The following is a 19,472-nucleotide window of genomic DNA, read 5'->3' on the forward strand; positions in this document are numbered from 1 at the left end:
TTTGGATAATTCTACTTTTGTCTAATTCATTTGTTCCAAGGTATAGAGAAAAAAAATGTGACTTTGAAGGAAGATAGACCTCCATTCGAGACTTAGCTTTGCCGTGAAACAGGCATAGGAGCTTAGAGAAAGTAATACTTGACACTCTAGTTCCTGTTCCTCTTCAGGGATGGAAATGCCAGCTGAACAAGGATCCTTTTATCCCATACAGAAAATCATTAGCATAGTGTTTTTGACATGGTTAAGTAATCAAAAAAGCAGGATTTTTTTTTTAATTTCAGCAATTGTAAATGTTATATGTATACTGTTTTCTTTTAAAGAATTATTTAGATTATTTATCTGAACATTTCATTCTTTTATTTTAAATAGTTTGTAGTATATTCAATGTATTATAAGTCTTTCAGCATTACTCAGGACTTTTATTCCATCCTTACATAGTATTTTAAAAAGCAATTATTGCCTATAGGCGAATTTTAGGATAATTGTTCAGAAGAAAAATTCTTGTGATTTTGGCTGGAATTTCATGAATTTGGAAAATTGGTCTCTACTGATCAGTCATCCGCTCAGTGCTATTACTCTCAAATGTACTGGTTTCTTTAAAAAGAAGATGTGTGTGTGTGTGTGTGTGTGTGTTTATGTCTATACATATACATAATTTTTTTTTTGGTTTTTCGAGACAGGGTTTCTCTGTGTTATATATAATTTCATTAGGGTTATTTTTTTATCTTACTGGTCTAGATTTTTTTATAGGTCTGTTCAAGATTTAGTGTGCTTTCCAGTGAAAGTTCTCCATTTTATAACATTTATGTAGATGATTGTGAAAACTGTTAATTTTTATATGTTGTCTGATGCTTATTCTACAGTTATTCATTTTTAAATGCATTATAGCTGAGATTCAAATGAACCAGAGCCATAATGGTTTTGTCTCATCTCTCATAAGAATATAATATTTTGAAAAAAGGTTTTATTTAATATTCACTTATGTATTTGTGTGTATATGTAGTTATATGTATCTGAGAACAGGCGTCTTCAGAGATCAGAGACATGGGATCCCTTGAAGCTAGAGTCATAGGCAGTTGTGAGCCATTGGGGCACTAGAAATAGAACTTGAGTTCTCTGCAAGAGTAGTGTGCTCTTGACTGCTGAGTCATCTCTTCAGCCCAACACACTGTTCTTATCATAAGAATTATGTGCATATTTATGTGTCTTTGCATTAAGTATAATTTAACATAATTATGTCAAGTTTTAGTGAGATTGTGGCCATTACTATTTCTTAAAACAATCATGGGGCTATCCCTATTAGGTTAGTCTTAAGGTACTTGGCTGTTGGTCTATGTAGATAGATGTTATCAAACTAAGAATGATCACTATCTCATTTTAATGTGTACTACAGAATACATTTACTTATTTGTTTATTTGTGTCTTACAGGATGTCCAACTAAAAGTAAAAACCTACTTACTTGGAACTGATTTATCTATATTCAAATACGATGATTTTATCTTTGTTTTGGATATAGTCAGCAGGTAGTGTTTGAGATACTGTCTTCTGTGGCTTTATACATTCAACCATAAAAATAAAAACTTAGAAATTACTGAGTTTTCTGATAACTTCCTAGGAGAGAATATACTTACTCATGGCCAATGGACTGGGCTTGTAGAATCTTTATAGTTTTTTTTTCAAATACCCAAATTTAAATTTCTATGGGTTATACTTGTTAAAGAAAGAACCTGGGCTATTTTTGTTATTGTTTTCTGTAAGGATGTTCCTGAAACTTACATAGACCTTTCTGTCCAACTAGGTTGATGCAAGTTGGAGAAGAATTTTGTGGTAGCAAGTCTGAAGTTTTGCAGGAATCCATTAGAAAACAAAGTATCAATTATTTCAAGAACCACCACAGGTAAAAATTCAAGAAGATAGGAATAAATGCAGTAGGTGGTGAGACTATTTATCTAAGGCCTACTTGTATAAGATTAGCTGATTTAAAGCCATTTTTAGCTTTTAATAAATAAATTTATTATATCTCTGTAGGACAGTTGGGGATACTTCATCATGAATATACTAGAAAGTATTGTCATTATTCATTGCAAATCTTAAATTCTCTGTTTTTAATGTGTTGATTATAGGCAGAATTTCTCTGTGTGCTGGCAGCTGCTTCCCAAATAACCACTCAGATTTAATACTAATTATAAATACTTGACCAATTGCTCAGGCTTATTACCACCTAGTTCTTACAACTTAAATTATCCCATTTCTGTTACTCTGCATGCTGCCCCAAGGCTCTTGGCTTTTACTGCTCCTGCTCCTGTATGTCCTGCTTCCTTTTTGTGTGACATAATTTCTTTATGTTCATGAACTAACAGTTTGTACTCACCCAGGGCTATTATTCTTCTGCTAGATGTTATGGATAGTGCAAATATTCTAAGCTGAGGTAGTAACAGCCTAGAGTGATCTAGTAATGTGTGGTTATAAAAATATCCTACTTAATAACAGATTCATGTGATTTCATCATTGCTCTGTCAAAATTATAGAACATTTCCAAGGGCTCTGATAGTGCTTTGAATGGTATCAGGAAAATTGACACCTTTTTAGAAGAAATAAACTTCTCTCATGCCTAAGAAAGGTTTATTTCAAGATTATGATAAGGGACTGGACAGATGGCTCAGCAGTTAAAAGTATGTACTGCTTTGAAGAAGACCTGGGTTTGGGTTCACAGCATCTATTTGTTGGCTCACAGCCTTCTGACCTCTGAGGTTATTGTGCACATATGATGCGAATATACATAAAATTAAAGGAATAAATATTTTTAGAAGATTATGTAAAGCTGAAAAACAGTACTTCTTTTCCCTTCAGGATATGTTCAGCAAATTTCAAGACCAGCTCTCTGAAAATTATAATTGTTAACTTATTAAGAAAAGTATGTTAGGGTATAGTAATATTATGTTAAGAATTTTATGATGAGCAGCAGAGACCACAGCCAGTAGAATAAATGTTTAGCATATATGAAGTTAAATCAATTGGATCAGTCTCCAACACCAATCCTTTTTTTTTATGTGTATTAGTGATAATAAAGACAATTTATTATCTGGGTGAGCACTCAATACCATCACAAGTAAGAGGAAACCAATGGCAGAGATTTTGCTGAGATTCCAGGAAAGTATCTGAATGAAGCAGTATAGAGGGTCAGGCAGGGAGTGCTATGGCCACCGGGCAGCAGGGATTCCAAGAGCTGGAATCTAGGTGCATAGATTTTCCCTAGACCAAAGTCTCTGGGAAAGGGCAACCCCACTTCCATCTTGACTTCAACCTTCAATTCCAATGCAGATGCTTTATTTCCTGCCTCCAGATCTCAGTGAGAATAAATTCCTCTTTCTTTAAGTCACTCCATTTGTGGTGATTTTCTGTAGGAAACTAGAGTGGAATTGATTGGTTCTGTAGTAACTATGTTTAACATTTTGAGAAACTGTCAAAATTGTATTCCAAAGCATTTAACATTGTTTTATCGTTGTACTGGTATTGAGTGAGGGCTTACAGTTTCTCCAGTCTCTTTTTGGTGTTTAGTTCTGTGTTGGGGGAAGTTTCTCTTCCACCAGCAGTTCCCAAATAAACACACTGAAACTTATTAGTTGCAAATACTTGGCCGATAGTTCAGGCTTATTACTGACTAGCTCTTAGAACTTAAATTAACCCATTTCTATTAACACATGTATTACCATGTGACCGTGGCTTTACCTGTCCTCCAGCATGTCTTGCTCCCTCTGTGTCTCATGGTAACTCTATTGTCTCTGTCCTTCTTCCTCCCAGCATTCTAAGTTTGTCCATCCTGCCCATGCTTCCTTCCTGGCTACTGGCTAGTCAGTTCATTATTAACCAATGAGAGTAATATATGTTCACAGTTTACAGAAGGATTATTCCACAGCATTTCTGTCTTTCTGATTGTAACTGTCCTGGTAGATGTAAGTGGTATCTTGTAGTTTCAGTTTGCATTTCCTTAATAAATGAAGATGCTGCCAGCTTTTTATGTGCTTATTGGCTTTTTATGTATCTTCTCTGATGATGTATGTTTAAAGCTCTTGCCCATTTTTAACTGGGTTATTAGTCTTCTCAATGTTAAATTGTAAAATTTTATAGTTTTAGTTCCTATTTAGACTCACTGGTTTTCCCCTGTGGTTTTTATTGAAAGACACAATCATTTTAGGAATTACCAGCTGTTACCTGTCCAAACACCGCTTCAGCTCTTTCTTCCTCTCTTCTTTGTGCGATTGCATGAACATGATATCTTTTGTTCTCCCTTTTCCTTTCTCCCCCCTCCCTCCCCTCTCTGTGTGTTTCTGCGTGTGTGTGTGAGTTTCTGTGCATGTGTTTGCAGTCCAGAGGTTGACATTGACTGGTCTTTCTCTAAGTACTCTTCACTCTACTTTTGAGGCAGGGTCTTTCACTGATTCAGAGCTTACCAGTTCTGGAAGGCTGCCTCCTATTTCCATTTCCCTGACACTGAAATACAGGTTTCTACCTGGCTGTTGATATGGGTGCTGGGAATACAAACTCAGTTCCTCATGCTAGTGTGGCAAACATTTTATCAGTGGAGTCATTTTCTGTTGCATGTTCACTATATCTGTGTGCATGTGCGTGTGTGTGTGTGATCTGTTATCCATCTATCTGTCTATCCATCTGTCTGTCTGTCCGTCCATCCATCCATCCATCCATCCATCCATCCATCCATCCATCCATCCATCCATCCATCCATCTATCTATCTATCTATCTATCTATCTATCTATCTATCTATCTATCTATCTATCTATCTATCTATCTATCATCCATCATCATCATCAGTCCTTGCTCTACCTAATATTAAGATCTTTTCTGTTCAGTCATTTTACTTAAAATCAGTGCTTTGCAATTTGTGCTTCAGCTTGTATGTTCTCCTTGATATTTTTGTCATGTGTATATGTGAAGGCTCAAGATTTTTAAGTGTTAATTTTGTAGCCTATAACTTTGCTAAGTATATTTATGAGCTGTGGTCCCTGTCTAGTTATCCCAATATTTAGAAGTGTTCCTGTTTTTCTAGATATATGTTTTTACTCATCCTTTGTCTGCGAATTTCAATTTATTTTAGAAAAGGTCTTGGTTTTTGTTTTTAGCATGGTAGCAATAGCTGGTGGCATATTGAAGAAAAAGAAGGACTCACCAGGTTTTTATTTATGTAGAAGTAAAGCCTTGTTTTTCTGCATCTCCCTATATAACGTAGCGATGACTCAGAACATCCAGTCAGAGCAGTAGTATGAAAAGCATCCCCTGTAATGTAGATGGTGAGGAGACTGCTGGCCTGCTCAGCTTTAAGTGCGTTGTGGAAGTAGACACTGCTGCAAACCTTTGAGAATGACAATACATAAATGTTTGTGGTTTTGTATAACCTGCTAGTTGTGTATTTTGGCACTGGTATATGAATAGTTAAGATAAATTTAAGTATGTTGGCAACAGGTTTTAATTTAGTTCTTTAGTAAAAATTGTATTTGTCTTTCTTGCCTTTTTTTTTTTTTTTTTGGTATTTTGAGACAGGGTTTCTCTGTGTAACAGCCCTAGTTGTCCTAGAACTCTCTCTGTAAACCAGGCTGGCCTCAAACTCACAAGAGATCCGCCTGCCTCTGTCTCCTGAGTGCTGGGATTAAAGGCGTGTGCCACTACTGCCTGGCTAAAAATTGTGTTTTTTATACACCACTTTTACACTTTTAGGAATATTTACCTTAGTAAATATTTGACACATATTTATTATGTTTCTCTCAAGGATCGTGGTATAGCTAACAGAAGCAAGCTTTTGTAGTTTATTGTGCTAATCTGAATGCTTCAAAAGGGGATTATGATGATGATAATTCTGTTGTTATACCATATTTTGTTTCTTCAGTCCTTGCCTTTTTTGTTTAGACTGTTTTTTTTTTCTTTTCTTTAAGAATACGACTTGATGAACTGAGAATGTTCTTAGAGAATGAGACATGGGAACTTTGCCCTGTTAAATCAAATTTCAGCATCTTGCAGCTTCATGTAAGTTTTTCTTAAGAACAAAGAAATATGTCTTCTAGTAACTGTTTTGAATTTTTTCTTTTAATAACAAAAACATGTATGTGAGAGCTCCTTCCTTGAAAGGGATTCTTAACAGATTCTGTATTAAGAATCTACTGCTGATGAACCTGAAGTCTATCTTATAATATTCATCTTACATGCTTGAGAAAACTCTTTTGACTAAAAAAGTAACAGGTACAATGAATTTGCTTTTGAATTCAAAAAAGAACCCAGTGTTTTATCGAAGTTTTTCAGAAAATGAGTCAGTTTTTAGTATCATTAACTTAAAATGCTTATTTGTATATGTCAAGTATTAGCAATTTCCTGAAGGCATGAATGGGCACTTAAGTTATAGTCCAGTTACAGATTTGCTTCTCTTGTCAAAATGCTTGATAAATGAAAGGTATTTATGAGAAATACTAATTATTATTAGTTAGTTGGATTCTTTGGAAAAAACAGTTTGGGAAAAACTCTTTAATTGGCTTGATTGAGATGCAGTGTAGTAAATATTCCTGCGTCAATGATTATGTTGTAGTTCATGGCCTGAAAGTGCATTTTGTTTAGTGAGTTCCTTCAGGTGGCATGGCTTTCTAGAATAAGAAAAAAAAATCTGAATATACTTAATTATTTTTAAGTGTATAATATTAAGTATATAATATACTTGATTATTATTATTTTTAAATTTTATTTTGTATGTTTGGGTGTTTTGTCTTCATGTATGTTGGTATACCACCAGCGTACAGTGCTAGTGGCAGCCAAATGGGAGCATGGGCTTCCCTGGATCTGGAACTACAGACAGTGATGAGCTGCCATGTGTGGGCTGGGAATTGAACCTAGGTCCTCCAGAAGATCAGCTAGTGCTCTTTACTGCTGAGCTGTCTCCCTATGTTTAATTTAATAGGAAGGTAGTTTTTATGTTATGTAGTTTCATATCCAGTCCTTTCCTAATATGGTAATACTAAAAATAATTAACAGTGATAATCAGTACATGCTCAAGGACAAGAAAAGTAACACAAATTTTAATTAGCATTAATGAAATAACATTAAATTAGCAGAGTCTGTGACTTCTAAATAGTTGTAATTCCTTAACATTTAAAATTTTTAAGCTTTATATTTAAGTAAGTTTATTGAATTTTATTTAATAGGCTGACTGTTAATAGATCAATCACACGTATTTTCATGTATACTTGGTATGATTATAAGAACATTTTTAATAGAAAGATTTTATATCTGACTAAAGCAAGCTTTACTTTTTAAAAAATGGTTGCCTTGTAAACTATTTACAGCTTAAGTATTCAAATATTTTCCTTTAGATTTGTAAAAAAAATCATGTTGTTATATTAAACACTTGTTTAGAGTTATAAAATCAGTGTCATGATTTTCAGGCATTGTGTCAGATCTGATTTACCATGTAGTTGAAATTTATAAAGAAAACCACCTGGGGCCGAGACATGGTGGAATGGTAGAGTGGACAAGTCAGTGCACTTTGTAGAAATAGAAGATTCTTTTTCATACTGCCCTTGAACCTTTTCAGACTTAGACTGTATGACAAAGACTTGAATTTGTTGTCAATATTGTTAGGTATAGAAAAATGTTTATTTCTATGGTAAGTTGTCAAGTCAAGAGTTTAGTGATTCAGATGAACTTTAGAGATTATTTGAACATTTTCTCCAGTTAGCTGTAACCTTGAACTTGGCACCCAGTCTTTCCAGAGTCTCTCAGTATGTTCATCTTTTTGATGTGGAAGTTGGGTCAGGTATTGCATCTTTTTAGCTCTATAATTTTTTATTTCCCCAGTCTAGATTGTTCCTCCCCTTTTAAAGATGAGGAAATTGAAGCAAAGAGAAGGCAGGTGACATTTCATAATGTCTTGAATATTGCAGTCTAGGAGCAGAAGACACAGCTGGCCCAAATGTAGTGTTCTTTGCTTCTTGGTCGCTAAAGGAAATGAAATGATAGTTACAGATACCAACATAATAAAGGTACATATGTACTTGATACTTTTCATGTGTCTGTAAGGATGTCTTAAGGCAGCAAGCATGAGTCAGCTGTGTCTTAGCAGTTGATCTTTTGAAGGATATTTTATTTTAGGTATCCTACCAGGACTTCTGTTGTGTCATTCAAATTTCCTGTCATTTGAAAATGTATCTCTGCCTTTCTTCAAGGAAGGCCAGAGTTGCTTGACCAGGCCAAGTTGTTGACTAAGCTTTTTTTAGAATGGTTACGTGTTTCTGAGATTGTGATCTCAGATGATTTGCAAGATGTAAAGGCGAATAACTTGAAGATCATTTTCTCCCCACTCTTCCAACTCTTTATTTACATTGAAGGGATGGATTTGTATGCTTGGATTTTTATTATTTTTATTACTTTTTCTAACAGCTGTTTGCTCCTTTCTCAATGTGTAGGAATTTAAATTTCTGGAACAGTCTCGCTCCCCATCAGTCTCACCTAGTAAGCAGCCATTGGTGACTACTTCAAAACCCATGACTTTGTTTGAGCAGTACTGTAGTGCTGGGAATCCATTTGAAATTCAAGCTAACCATAAAGATGAAGAAACAGAAGATGTATTGGCTTCTAATGGGGTATGTGATGTTTTTAAAATGCTTTGTGAAACAGAAGTAAGTTTTACTTTTTCAAAGTAGTCTGAAGTGAACTGGTAATTTGCTGGAGTGCTCGTTTGTTTACCACTTACGTTTCTTCAATATACTGTGTCTCTACAGAACGACTCTATACTGTGCTTCATTCACCATGGTGTCCTGAAATACTAGTTTATTCTTGTTGGCTTCATCTTCCTTTTAGCGTGTTTACCTAGTTGTGGTTTTTTTGTTCTCATTGAAATATTTTGGTGACTAACACAGAGAGATGGCCGAGGGACTAGTTAGTGCACCTATACTTTTGTCACTACTCCACTTCTGAATAACTAAGTTGGTATTCCCAAATTCCATGTCTTTTATCTGAGAGTAAGGCTGTCTTAGTCGTTGTTCTATTGCTGTGAAGATACACCGTGATCAGAGCAACGCTGATAAAGGGGCCGGATGACAGTCCATTATCATGGTGTGCAGCATGGTGCTGGAGAAGGTCCTGAGAGTTCTGTATCCGGCTCTATACAGGCAGCAGGAAGAGACAGATACTGTGCCTGACGTGGACTTTTGAAACTCCAAAGCCCATCCCCAGTGACAGGCTTTCTCCAACAAGTCCACACCTCCTAGTACCTCCCACATAGTGCCACTCCCTGGTGACTAAGCATTCAAATACATGGGGCTATTCACATTCAGATGACCACAAAACTTTTGTCCAGTTGCCTGACAGGATTTAAAACTTAGAGGTATGTTCTGTTAACAGCCCTTTGAGCGGCTTGAGAGAATAGGAAATGTAGGGACTGCTTAGTTGGTAGGAAGGGCTTAAGTGCAGTGACATTACATTGGTTTACTTGACATTGTGCCTTCTGCTGTGTCTGTGTCTGCAGTAGAGAGCAGTGCCCTGCCCCACAGTTTTACGTAGCATATTTTCAGAAATGTGTCGTTTGACCCAGGGTATTACCCTTTGTGCTCTGTAATTTTTGGGGGAACACACTATGACTTTTAATTTTAGACTTGATTTAACCAAATAAGAATTGTTTAGGTTTGAGAAAAATCTATCTCTTTTATTTTTCTATTTTAGTTTTAAAACCTATTTTTGGGTTGTTTTTTAAAATTGATTTTATTGATCTGTATATTTTTCTCTTCTCCCCTCCCTTTCTCTCCCCTCCTTCTACCCTCTCCCAAGGTCCCAGTTTACTCAGTTGATCTTGTCTTTTTCTACTTCCCATGTAGATTAGATCCATGTATGTCTCTCTTGGGTCCTCATTGTTGTCTAGGTTCTCTGGGATTGTAATTTGTAGGCTGTTTTTTTTTCTTTTTCTTTCTTTTTTTTTTTTTTTGCTTTATGTCTAAAAGCTAGTTATGAGTGAGTACATATTATATTTGTCTTTCTGGGTCTGAGTTACCTCACTCAATAAAATGTTTTCTAGATCCATCTATTTGTCTGCAAACCTCAAGGTATCTTTTTTTGGCTGTATAGTACTCCATTGTGTAAGGGTACCACATAGTCCTTACCCATTCTTCAGTTGAGAAGCATTTTTGTTTCCAGGTTCTGGCTATGACAAACAATGCTGCTACGAACATAGTTGAGCACGTATCCTTGGGGTACAGTTGAGCATCCTTTGGGTATATACCCCAAAGTGGTATTGCTGGGTCTTGAGGAAGGGTGTTTCCTAATTTTCTGAGAAATCTCTACACTGATATCCAAAAGGGCTGTACCAGTTTGCACTCCCACCAACAATGCAGAAGTGTTCCCTTTACCCCACATCCTCTCCAACATAAGCTGTCATCAGTGTTTTTGATCTTGGCCATTCTTACAGGTGTAAGATGGAATCTCAGAGTTGTTTTGATTTGCATTTCCCTGATGTATAAGGATGTTGAGCATTTCCTTAAGTGTATTTCAGCCAGTTTAGATTCCTCTGTTGAGAGTTCTCTGTTTAGGTCTATAACCCCCTTTTTTTATTGGATTATTTTTTCTTTTGAGAAACAATTTTTTGAGTTCTTTGTGTATTTTGGAGATCAGCCCTCTGTCCAATGTGGGGTTAGTGAAGATCTTTTCCCATTCTGAAAGCTGTGCTTTGTCTTGTTGACAGTGTCCTTTGCTTTACAGAAGCTTCTCAGTTTCAGGAGGTCCCATTTATTGTTTCTCTCAGGGTCTCTGCTACTGGGGTTTTATTTAGAAAGTGGTCTCCTGTGCCAATGTGTTCAAGTGTACTTCCCACTTTCTCTTCTATGAGGTTCAATGTGGTTGGTTTTATGTTAAGGTCTTTGATTCATTTGGATTTGAGTTTTGTGCATGGTGATAGATATGAACCTGTTTTCATTCTTCTACATTGACATCCAGTTATGCCAGCACCATTTGTTGAATATGCTTTCTTTTTTGCATTTTATAATTTTTGTTTCTTTGTCAAAAATCAGGTGTTTGTAGATATGTGGATTGATATCCAGCTCTTCAATTCAATTGTCTTGCTGTCTGTTTTTATGCCAATACCAGGCTGCTTTCAGTACTGTAGTTCAGTCGTAGAGTTTGAAGTCAGGGTTGTGATGTCTCCAAGTTACTTTATTGTACAGGATTGTTCTGGCTATCCTGAGTTTTTTGCTTTTCCTATGAAGTTGAGTATTGTTCTTTTGAGGTCTGTAAAGAATTTTGCTGGGATTTTCATGGTCATTGCATTGAAATCTGTATGTAATGTTTTAGGGATATCTATTAAGTTCATTTGGTTCATAACGTCTGTTAGTTTCTTTATTTCTCTGTTAATTTCTGTCTGACAGATCTGTCCATTGATGAGAGTGGGTTGTTGAAGTCTCTCACTATTACTGTGTGGGGTTTAATATGTGATTTAAGCTTTAGAAGTGTTTCTTTTACATATGAGGGTGCCCTTGTATTTGGGGCATAGATGTTCAGTATTGAGATTTCCTCTTTATGGATTTTTCCTGTGACTAATATGAAATGTTCTCTTTTGTCTCTTTTGATTGATTTTTTTTATTTGAAGCCTATTTTGTTAGATATTAGGATAGCTACACTAACTTGTTTCTTAGGTTCATTTGACTGGAATATTTATTGGTTCCCAACCCTTTACTCTTAGGTGATGTCTGTCTTTGAGCTTTGTAGAAGGAGATAACTGCTTGTTGGTTCCTGGCTACTCGACTAGCTTAGACCCGAAATAATCACACATAAACTGTATTAATTAAATTACTGCTTGATCCATTAGCTCTAGCTTCTTATTGGCTAACTCTTACATATTAATTTAACCCATTTTTATTAATCTGTGTATAGCTACGTGGCTGTGGCTTACCAGCTAAAGTTACCAGTATCCTTCTCTGGAGGCTCCATAGCTTATTTCTGACTCTGCTCTTCTTTCTCCTAGCATACAACCTAGGTTTTCCTGCCTGGTTCTGTTCTTCCCTGCCATAGGCTCAAGGGAGTTCTTTATCCATTAACCAATAAAAGCAACACAGAGACAGAAGGGCCTCCCACACCATTTCACCTTTTCTGTTTAAAAAAAGGAAGGCTTTAACTTTAACATAGTAAAATTCCATGTAATAAATGTTACTAAGCAAGGAGTACAGTTACAATATTTATATCTACTTCCTATCCTTCAACTCTATCAAAGACTCCAGAAGGATATAAAATTAAGTAAGTAAAAAGGAGGTGCATTGTAAGCAACTTCCAAAACTCTAGAATTGACAGAGACATCTCACTGACTGGACAGTCACCCAAAGTTCTTTTGTAACATTGGAATATCCATCTTCAGCCTGCTGGCCCATAGTATCCAGTAGACTTTTCCATGAAGCACGAAATTTCAAAGACAGTTCTACCTATGTTGGCAGTTTGTCAGTCATTTTCTTCTGTGTCCTGCAGAATGTCTGGCAGACTCTTTCATGAAGCAGGAACCCCAAAGGATTATCTCACCTTTAGACAAGTTCAGCAGTCATTTCTCTGTGGGTCCTGCATGTTCAGTTCAGCAGTCCAGGCAGGAGCAGTTTCTTGCCCAGATGGCTAACCAACTCCATAAGGAGCATCTTCAATGCCCTTCTTCCTCTTGAAGTAGCTTGTGCTGCCAGGAGCAGATGTGTCTCCTAATCATGAAACGTCCCCAGTTATTAAATTAAAACATTTTAAATACCATATTCTGAAGATCTCTGAAAGATTTGAAGAATACCTATCTAACTGAAATATATCTCTATACATCTAGAAAATCTAACAAAAATGACTACAAGCTTGACTATTATAGATGAGTATTTGTTAACTTATATTTCTTAATTATATGTTACATTTTTAAGTGAGCTACACAAACACAATACCTTAATGAAGATCAGAAATACATATACATATAACAACATTGACCTTAAATTTGAATCAATAAACAAGATCCATACCAGTGCAAATTATTCATATCTATATCATATCCCCCTTTAAATGTAAATAAACATTTATAGACAATATTTGGGAATATGGGCATAGTTTTCTCCATACTGCTTCCTGCTGATTGTTGGGCGTATTAATTTTTGGGGTTGTTCATGGCAACCTTTGAGGGGGGTGTCTTTTTCCATCACACCACACCAGTCTGGAAGCAATCCATAGGCTCTCATCCTCTGTGGAAACAAAAGAAGAACCTCTTTTCCAAAGCAACATATCCTTAGACTTAAATTTGGAAGTCATGATACCTTTATAATATACATGCTCGTTTAGTTTAGCAGCCCTCACAATGAAATGTCTCTCTGTACTTAGCTCCTTCACAGTCAAAAGATTAAAAGATAACACAATAATATACATAATTCAGACTCTGTGAATTTTCTATTTTTACTTGACATATTTTTCTTTTCTCCTTTTAATCTATGAGTATCTGTACTCCATCTCTTTAAAGACTTAACCCTTTTCTTTAAAGCATTAACTTTATTTTATGACTCTCTATATTCTTTTTCTTCTTTCTTCCAGGCCTTCGTACATTTATCCAACACTATGACTTGTCTTTATTGCATATCTATAATTCTTTGCTGTCCAGGGGCATTTTTTAAAATGCTAAGCCCTTCTTAAAACTTAAGTAATGCCATTACTATGCTATATATGATACTGCCTGCTTGCCTGCCCAGTCCAGCATGGTAGAGCCTCTGAGGACCATGTATCCAGCCCCATTCTCAGACACACAGCCAGTCCCTGTTGCTGTTAAGCAAGCTGCAGCAGTCTGCTCACAAACCCCATCAAAATGCTCCATCTCCTGAAAGAGCCAGAAGTCACACTGGCAGCAAGGCCCAGAAAGCTGGCATTTCTAATTGGTCGTGGCTGAATCAGGAAAACCTCTCTTAAGGGAGCTGTGACATGCCGCCAGCAAACAGCAAGAAGCTGTGTTAAACTCTGTATTTTTGTGTCTAGAATTTCTTTTCAAGCTTTCTCAGGTTTTACATAGATTTTAGCCAACCACATTGGCGCCAATTTGTATAAAGAAAAAGCCGCTTGTTAGTTCCTGGCCACCTGGCTAGTTCAGGCCCAAAATAATCACAACTGTATTCATTAAATCACTGCTTGGCCCATTAGCTCTTGTGTCTTATTGGCTAACTCTTATATATTAATTTAACCCATCTCTATTAATCAGTGTATCACTATGTGGCAGTGGTTTACTGGCTAAAGTTCCAGCGTCTGTGTCCGGTGGTTCTACATGGTGTCTCTCTAATTCCACCCTTCTTTCTTCCAGCATACAGCCTAGCTTTCCCTGCCTAGTTCTATTCTTTCCTGCCATAGGCTCAAAGGAGTTCTTTATTCATTAACCAACAAAAGCAACACATAGACAGAAGAAGCTCCCACACCAGAGGTTGAAGTGTGTTTCTTGTATGCAGCAGGAGGATGTATTGTGTTTTCTTATCGAATCTTTTAGCCTATGTCTTTTTATAGGTGAGTCCATTTATATGAAGGGATGTTAATAATCAATGATTGCTAGTTCCTGTTATTTTAGTTTTAGTAATGTTATTGTGTAAGTTTTTCACTTCTTTGGGATTTGCTGCTGTGAGAGCATCTATTGTGGATGTAGCTAACTTCATGGGTTGGAGTTTTCCTTCTAGTACTTTGTTTAGGGTTGGGTTTGTGGCTAGGTATTGGTTAAATCTGGTTCTGTCATGGAATATCTCGTTTTGTCCATCTATAGTGATTGAAAATTTTGTTGGGTATAGTAGTCTGGGTTGACATCCAAGGTCTCTTAATGTCTGCATAACGCTTGACCAGGCTTTCATTGTCTCCAACCTTTATATGTTACTTGGCCTTTTCCTTTGCAGCTCTTAATATTCTTTCTTTATTTTGTATGTTTAGTGTTTTGATTATTATGTGTCAAGGGTACTTTTTTTTTTGAACCTGTCTTTTTGCTGTTCTGTAAGCTTCTTGTGTCTTCATATACATATCTTTCTTTAGGTTGGGAAAGTTTTCTTCTGTGATTTTTTTTAAAATATATTTTATGTTCTTTAGAGTTGAACTTCTTTTTCTACTATCCCTATTATTCTTAGGTTTGGTCTTTTCATGGTGTCCTATATTTTCTGGATATTTTGTGTTAAGCTTTTGTTAGATTTTATTGTTTTTTTTTTTTTTGACTACTGAGTCTATTTCCTCTATTGTATCTTCATTGGTTGAGATTCTCTCTTCCATCTTTTGTATTCTGCTCCTTACACTTGTATTTGTGGCTCCTGATCATTTTCCCCATAATTTCCGTTTCTATAAATGATGTGGGACATCCTTCTGTCCATATTTTGCTTTTATTGGTTAATTAATAAAGAACTGCTTTGAGCCTATGGCAGGGAAGAAAGAACAAGGTGGGCAAAGCTAGGCTGTACGCTGGGAGAAAGAAGGGTGGAGTCAGAGAGAAGTCATGGAGCTGCTGCCAGAGTCAGACATGCCGGAACTTTGCTGATGAGCCACAACCTGTATGCTGGGAGAAAGAAGGGTGGAGTCAGAGAGAAGCCATGGAGCTGCCGCCAGAGTCAGACATGCCGGAACTTTGCTGATGAGCCACAACCTGCCAGAGTCAGACATGCCAGAACTTTGCTGATGAGCCACAACCTCATAGTGATATACAGATTAATAGAAATGAGTTAAATTAAGATGTAAGAGCAATAAGAAGCTAGAGATAATGGGCCAAGCAGTGATTTAATACAGTTTTTGTGTGGTTATTTTAGTCCCTACTCCTACACAGAATTCCATTGGTTTGTGTTTATTGTCTCTATTTTGGTTTTCAGGTCTTGAATTGTTTCACCTGTTTGATTGTTTTTTTTTATTTCTTGGTTTTCTTTAAGGGATTTGTTTCACCTGTTTGATTGTTTTTTTTTCTTGGTTTTCTTTAAGGGATTTTTTGATTTCTTCCATCTTTTTTTTTTTTTTGTCTTTTTCTCCATTTCTCTGAGGGAATTTTTCATTTCCTCTTTAAGGGCCTCAAACATTCTCCTAAAGTTATTTTTAGGTCCTTTTCTTCTACTTCATCTGTATTTGGGTGTTGACGTCTTGCTGTTGTAGGCCTATTAGTTTTTTTGGTTCCATGTTGCTCTTTGTGGTGTTGAGTGTGTTCTTGCCTTGTCTACCCATCTTCTCCTCTGACTTGTGTAGTTGGGGCTGTGTCTCAAGTGCCAGTAGATCCAAGGCTCAGATGGTTGTTCCTCGTGGTCCATTCAGGGCCATGGTTCCAGTTACCCCTAAGGTCTTCTGGTGTTCCTAGGGTTCACTCAGTGCTCCCGGGTGTCGCTCTGCAGTCCCAGGGTTGTTCAGCCCTGCTCCCATGGAGGTTGCTTCTAGTGTGGAGGTCACTGTTTTAGGCCTGCTCTGGCTGAGGTCACTGATTCAGGCCTGCTGTGGTGAGGGTTGTTGCCTCAGGCCTGTTCCCACAGATGTCCCTGGCTTGGGGCCCGTCCTGCCAAGGTCTCTGGTTTAGGCCTGCTACCTCAGATGCCCCTGGCTTGCACCCAGTTTGCAGGTGTCGGTCTCTGGCTCAGGTCTCAGCTCCCTTGTATCTGCTCCTTTGGAGGTTGCTACCTAGGCCTGCTCTGGTGAAGGTCGCTAGCTCAAGCATGCTTTGGAAGAGCTTGCTGGCTCAGGCCTGTTTCTGCAGTTGTCCCTGTCTTGGGCCTGCTTCCCAGGAGGTCCCTGTTTTGGGCCTGGTCCCGCAAGGTCCCTGGATTTGGCTCTCAGTGGTCACTCCCTGTGGATGTCGCTGCCTTGGTCGTTGGCTCAGGCTTGCTCTGGCGGAGGTTGTTGGTTCAGGCCTTGGCAAATTTTTGAGACAGGGTTTCTCTCCATGGTTTTGACTGACCTGCAACTCACTATGTAGACCAGACTGGTCTCAAACTCACAGTGATATATAGAATTCTTGCCTGTATGTTGATAGGATCAACGTGTATCTGAATACAGGGAAATGTAATAAATTTTTTAAAAAAATAATTACTAGTGTAGAATCTAATCTTTCTAGTAGGTCTCTGGTTCATATCTGAATAAGGCCTGACATTTTACCCCAGGAACAGATTGCCCAAAAGTAGAATTTAGGGCACAAACGTCTTTCCATGTTGTCATCATGTTTGTCTCCTCAGCATAAGGGATTAAGAATTAACTATATATGTGGTTAAAGATATATTTGGAGGCTTTAGGATTCAAGAGATATAATTTCTGAGAGAACTTGGCACAATATATGTTCACAACTACAGAGAATACCAGCACATATTTAGTCAGGGTATGCCTGGCACTGATGATGATGAGGTGGTGGTACCTTGCTTTGCAACTTCCTTTCTCTGCTGGCATTTGTCCATAGTGCCATAGCAGCAAGAAAGATCTCAGGGAGGAACCCTTGCTTCAGGAGTGAGCCTCTCAGGAGGCCTCTTGGTGCCACTGTTACCTTTGTAGCTGTTTATGCAGCTGGACATCCTCACAGTTAGACGAGTACTCTGTATGCTGAGTGTATTTATTAAACTAAAGTAGTAGTTCTAGGGCTAGAATTGGATCCTCAACCTTTGAAAGAAGTAACAACTTGAAAGTAAATATTGCAGAACCACCAGAAGATCTTTTTAAGTCTAAAATATACTTTTTATTCTTTGCTGTCCAGTGGGGTATTAGTTGTGGTTGTTAATATTTGGTTTGTTTTCATTTAGAAATATATAACACTAATGATATTTTCATTTTCCTTTCTTTTTGAGTTATTTAAAGTAAGGTAAAATAGAAAAATGGAAGGAGATTTGATTCTTCATGGTAAAATTAAAACTAAATTAAGAATTTTCCTTTAGCCATTTCTTTAAAATCACGTGTACTTTTGTGCTGAGCGATTACAGTGAAGTGACCCTGTGCTCCATTGCTGCATATCCCACTGTGTTCTCTGCAGTATGAATCTGACGAGCAGGAGAAGAGTGCCTATCAGGAGTATGACAGTGACAGTGATGTTCCTGAGGAGCTGAAGCAGGATTACGTGGATGAGCAGACAGGCGATGTGCCCGTGAAGAGGTGACTGACGTGGGACTGGGTGGCGCTTGTGTTCCTTTGATGGTTAAGAGATAACAAAAATTAAAATTTTAAGTGGTTATTGATATGGCAGTAATTAATGTGCCTTAAAAATGATTTCTGAAAGGCTTGAATGTGTAGGTTTCCCCCATAACAGTGAAATTTTAGGGAAAAGAACACAATATTTACATGAAAAACTTGAGTTAAGCAAAGCCTAACTTGGTGTTCGACAAATCAATTTACTTAATGGAAATTCACTGTTCAGACAATATCAGTTGATTCTACTTGGACCCACTGGCTTAAATGTAGCTTTTATTTTGATTTATACAACACATTTGACATTATAAAAATTGCTCTGAAATTTGCTCATTCAGTCAGTGGTATTATGAATTCTTCTGTCCCACAGAACACTTTCTTTCACCCATCTATATTCTTTCTCTTGTACATTAATTCCTCAGAGTAATACACTTTATTGTGATTTTTGGTGTGTTTATCATTGCCATTGATTTTTTTTGCAGCAATATTCTAATTTCTTTTTAATTATTATTTTGTTTTATTTAGAATTTCATATATGAATACTACATTTGCATCATTTGTAGCTCATCCTCTTTCCACTCCCTCTTCAATCCATGGCCTCTTTTTCAGTGCTGTCCTCACACATTTTCACCGTGCACACGTGTTCACCATGCACACATGTTCACCGCGCACACATGGTCACCGTGCACACGTGTTCACCGTGCACACGTGTTCACCATGCACACATGGTCACCGTGCACACGTGTTCACCGCGCACACGTGTTCACCGCGCACACGTGTTCACCGCGCACACGTGTTCACCGTGCACACGTGTTCACCGCGCACACGTGTTCACCGTGCACACGTGTTCACCATGCACACATGTTCACCATGCACACATGTTCACCGCGCACACATGGTCACCGTGCACACGTGTTCACCGCGCACACATGTTCACCGTGCACACATGTTCACCACGCACACATGTTCACCGTGCACACATGTTCACCGCGCACACATGTTCACCGCGCACACATGTTCACCATGCACACAGCACAGTCTGCTCAGTCATGGATATGTGGGGCTACATCCCCGAGACAGACTGATTTCACTGTCTTAGCAGCCTGTAGCTCATCTAGCAATGGGGGGTCTCAAAATTTTATCCTTCCATGTTCTCATTTTATTAAAAAGTTACAGTGTCATGCGCTGGTGGAATGGCTTAATGGATGAAGGCATTTGTTGCCAAGTGTGATGACGTGGGTTTGAGCCCCAGCTTCCACTTGGTAAGAAAGGACCTGCTCCCGCTGTTGCCCTGTGACGTCCACACATGCCCCTTGGCACTCAATGTCACTGCCACCCCCACTCCCA

At 37.6% G+C, this 19,472-nt stretch overlaps 1 protein-coding gene across 1 annotated transcript in view; it reads left to right on the top strand.

Annotated features, from left to right (window-relative positions):
• The window catches only part of Vps50 (VPS50 subunit of EARP/GARPII complex), a 99,021-nt gene that overhangs the window by 44,942 nt on the left and 34,607 nt on the right, over window positions 1–19,472 (top strand). Inside the window, exons 15-19 of the mRNA XM_075953472.1 lie at window positions 1,430–1,524; window positions 1,800–1,898; window positions 5,948–6,038; window positions 8,462–8,638; window positions 17,974–18,092. Coding sequence (XP_075809587.1) covers window positions 1,430–1,524; window positions 1,800–1,898; window positions 5,948–6,038; window positions 8,462–8,638; window positions 17,974–18,092 — 581 coding nt within the window. The remainder of the gene's footprint in view (window positions 1–1,429; window positions 1,525–1,799; window positions 1,899–5,947; window positions 6,039–8,461; window positions 8,639–17,973; window positions 18,093–19,472) is intronic.

This window comes from Microtus pennsylvanicus, chromosome 19, assembly GCF_037038515.1.
Source record: "Microtus pennsylvanicus isolate mMicPen1 chromosome 19, mMicPen1.hap1, whole genome shotgun sequence".
Lineage (NCBI taxonomy): Eukaryota > Metazoa > Chordata > Mammalia > Rodentia > Cricetidae > Microtus > Microtus pennsylvanicus.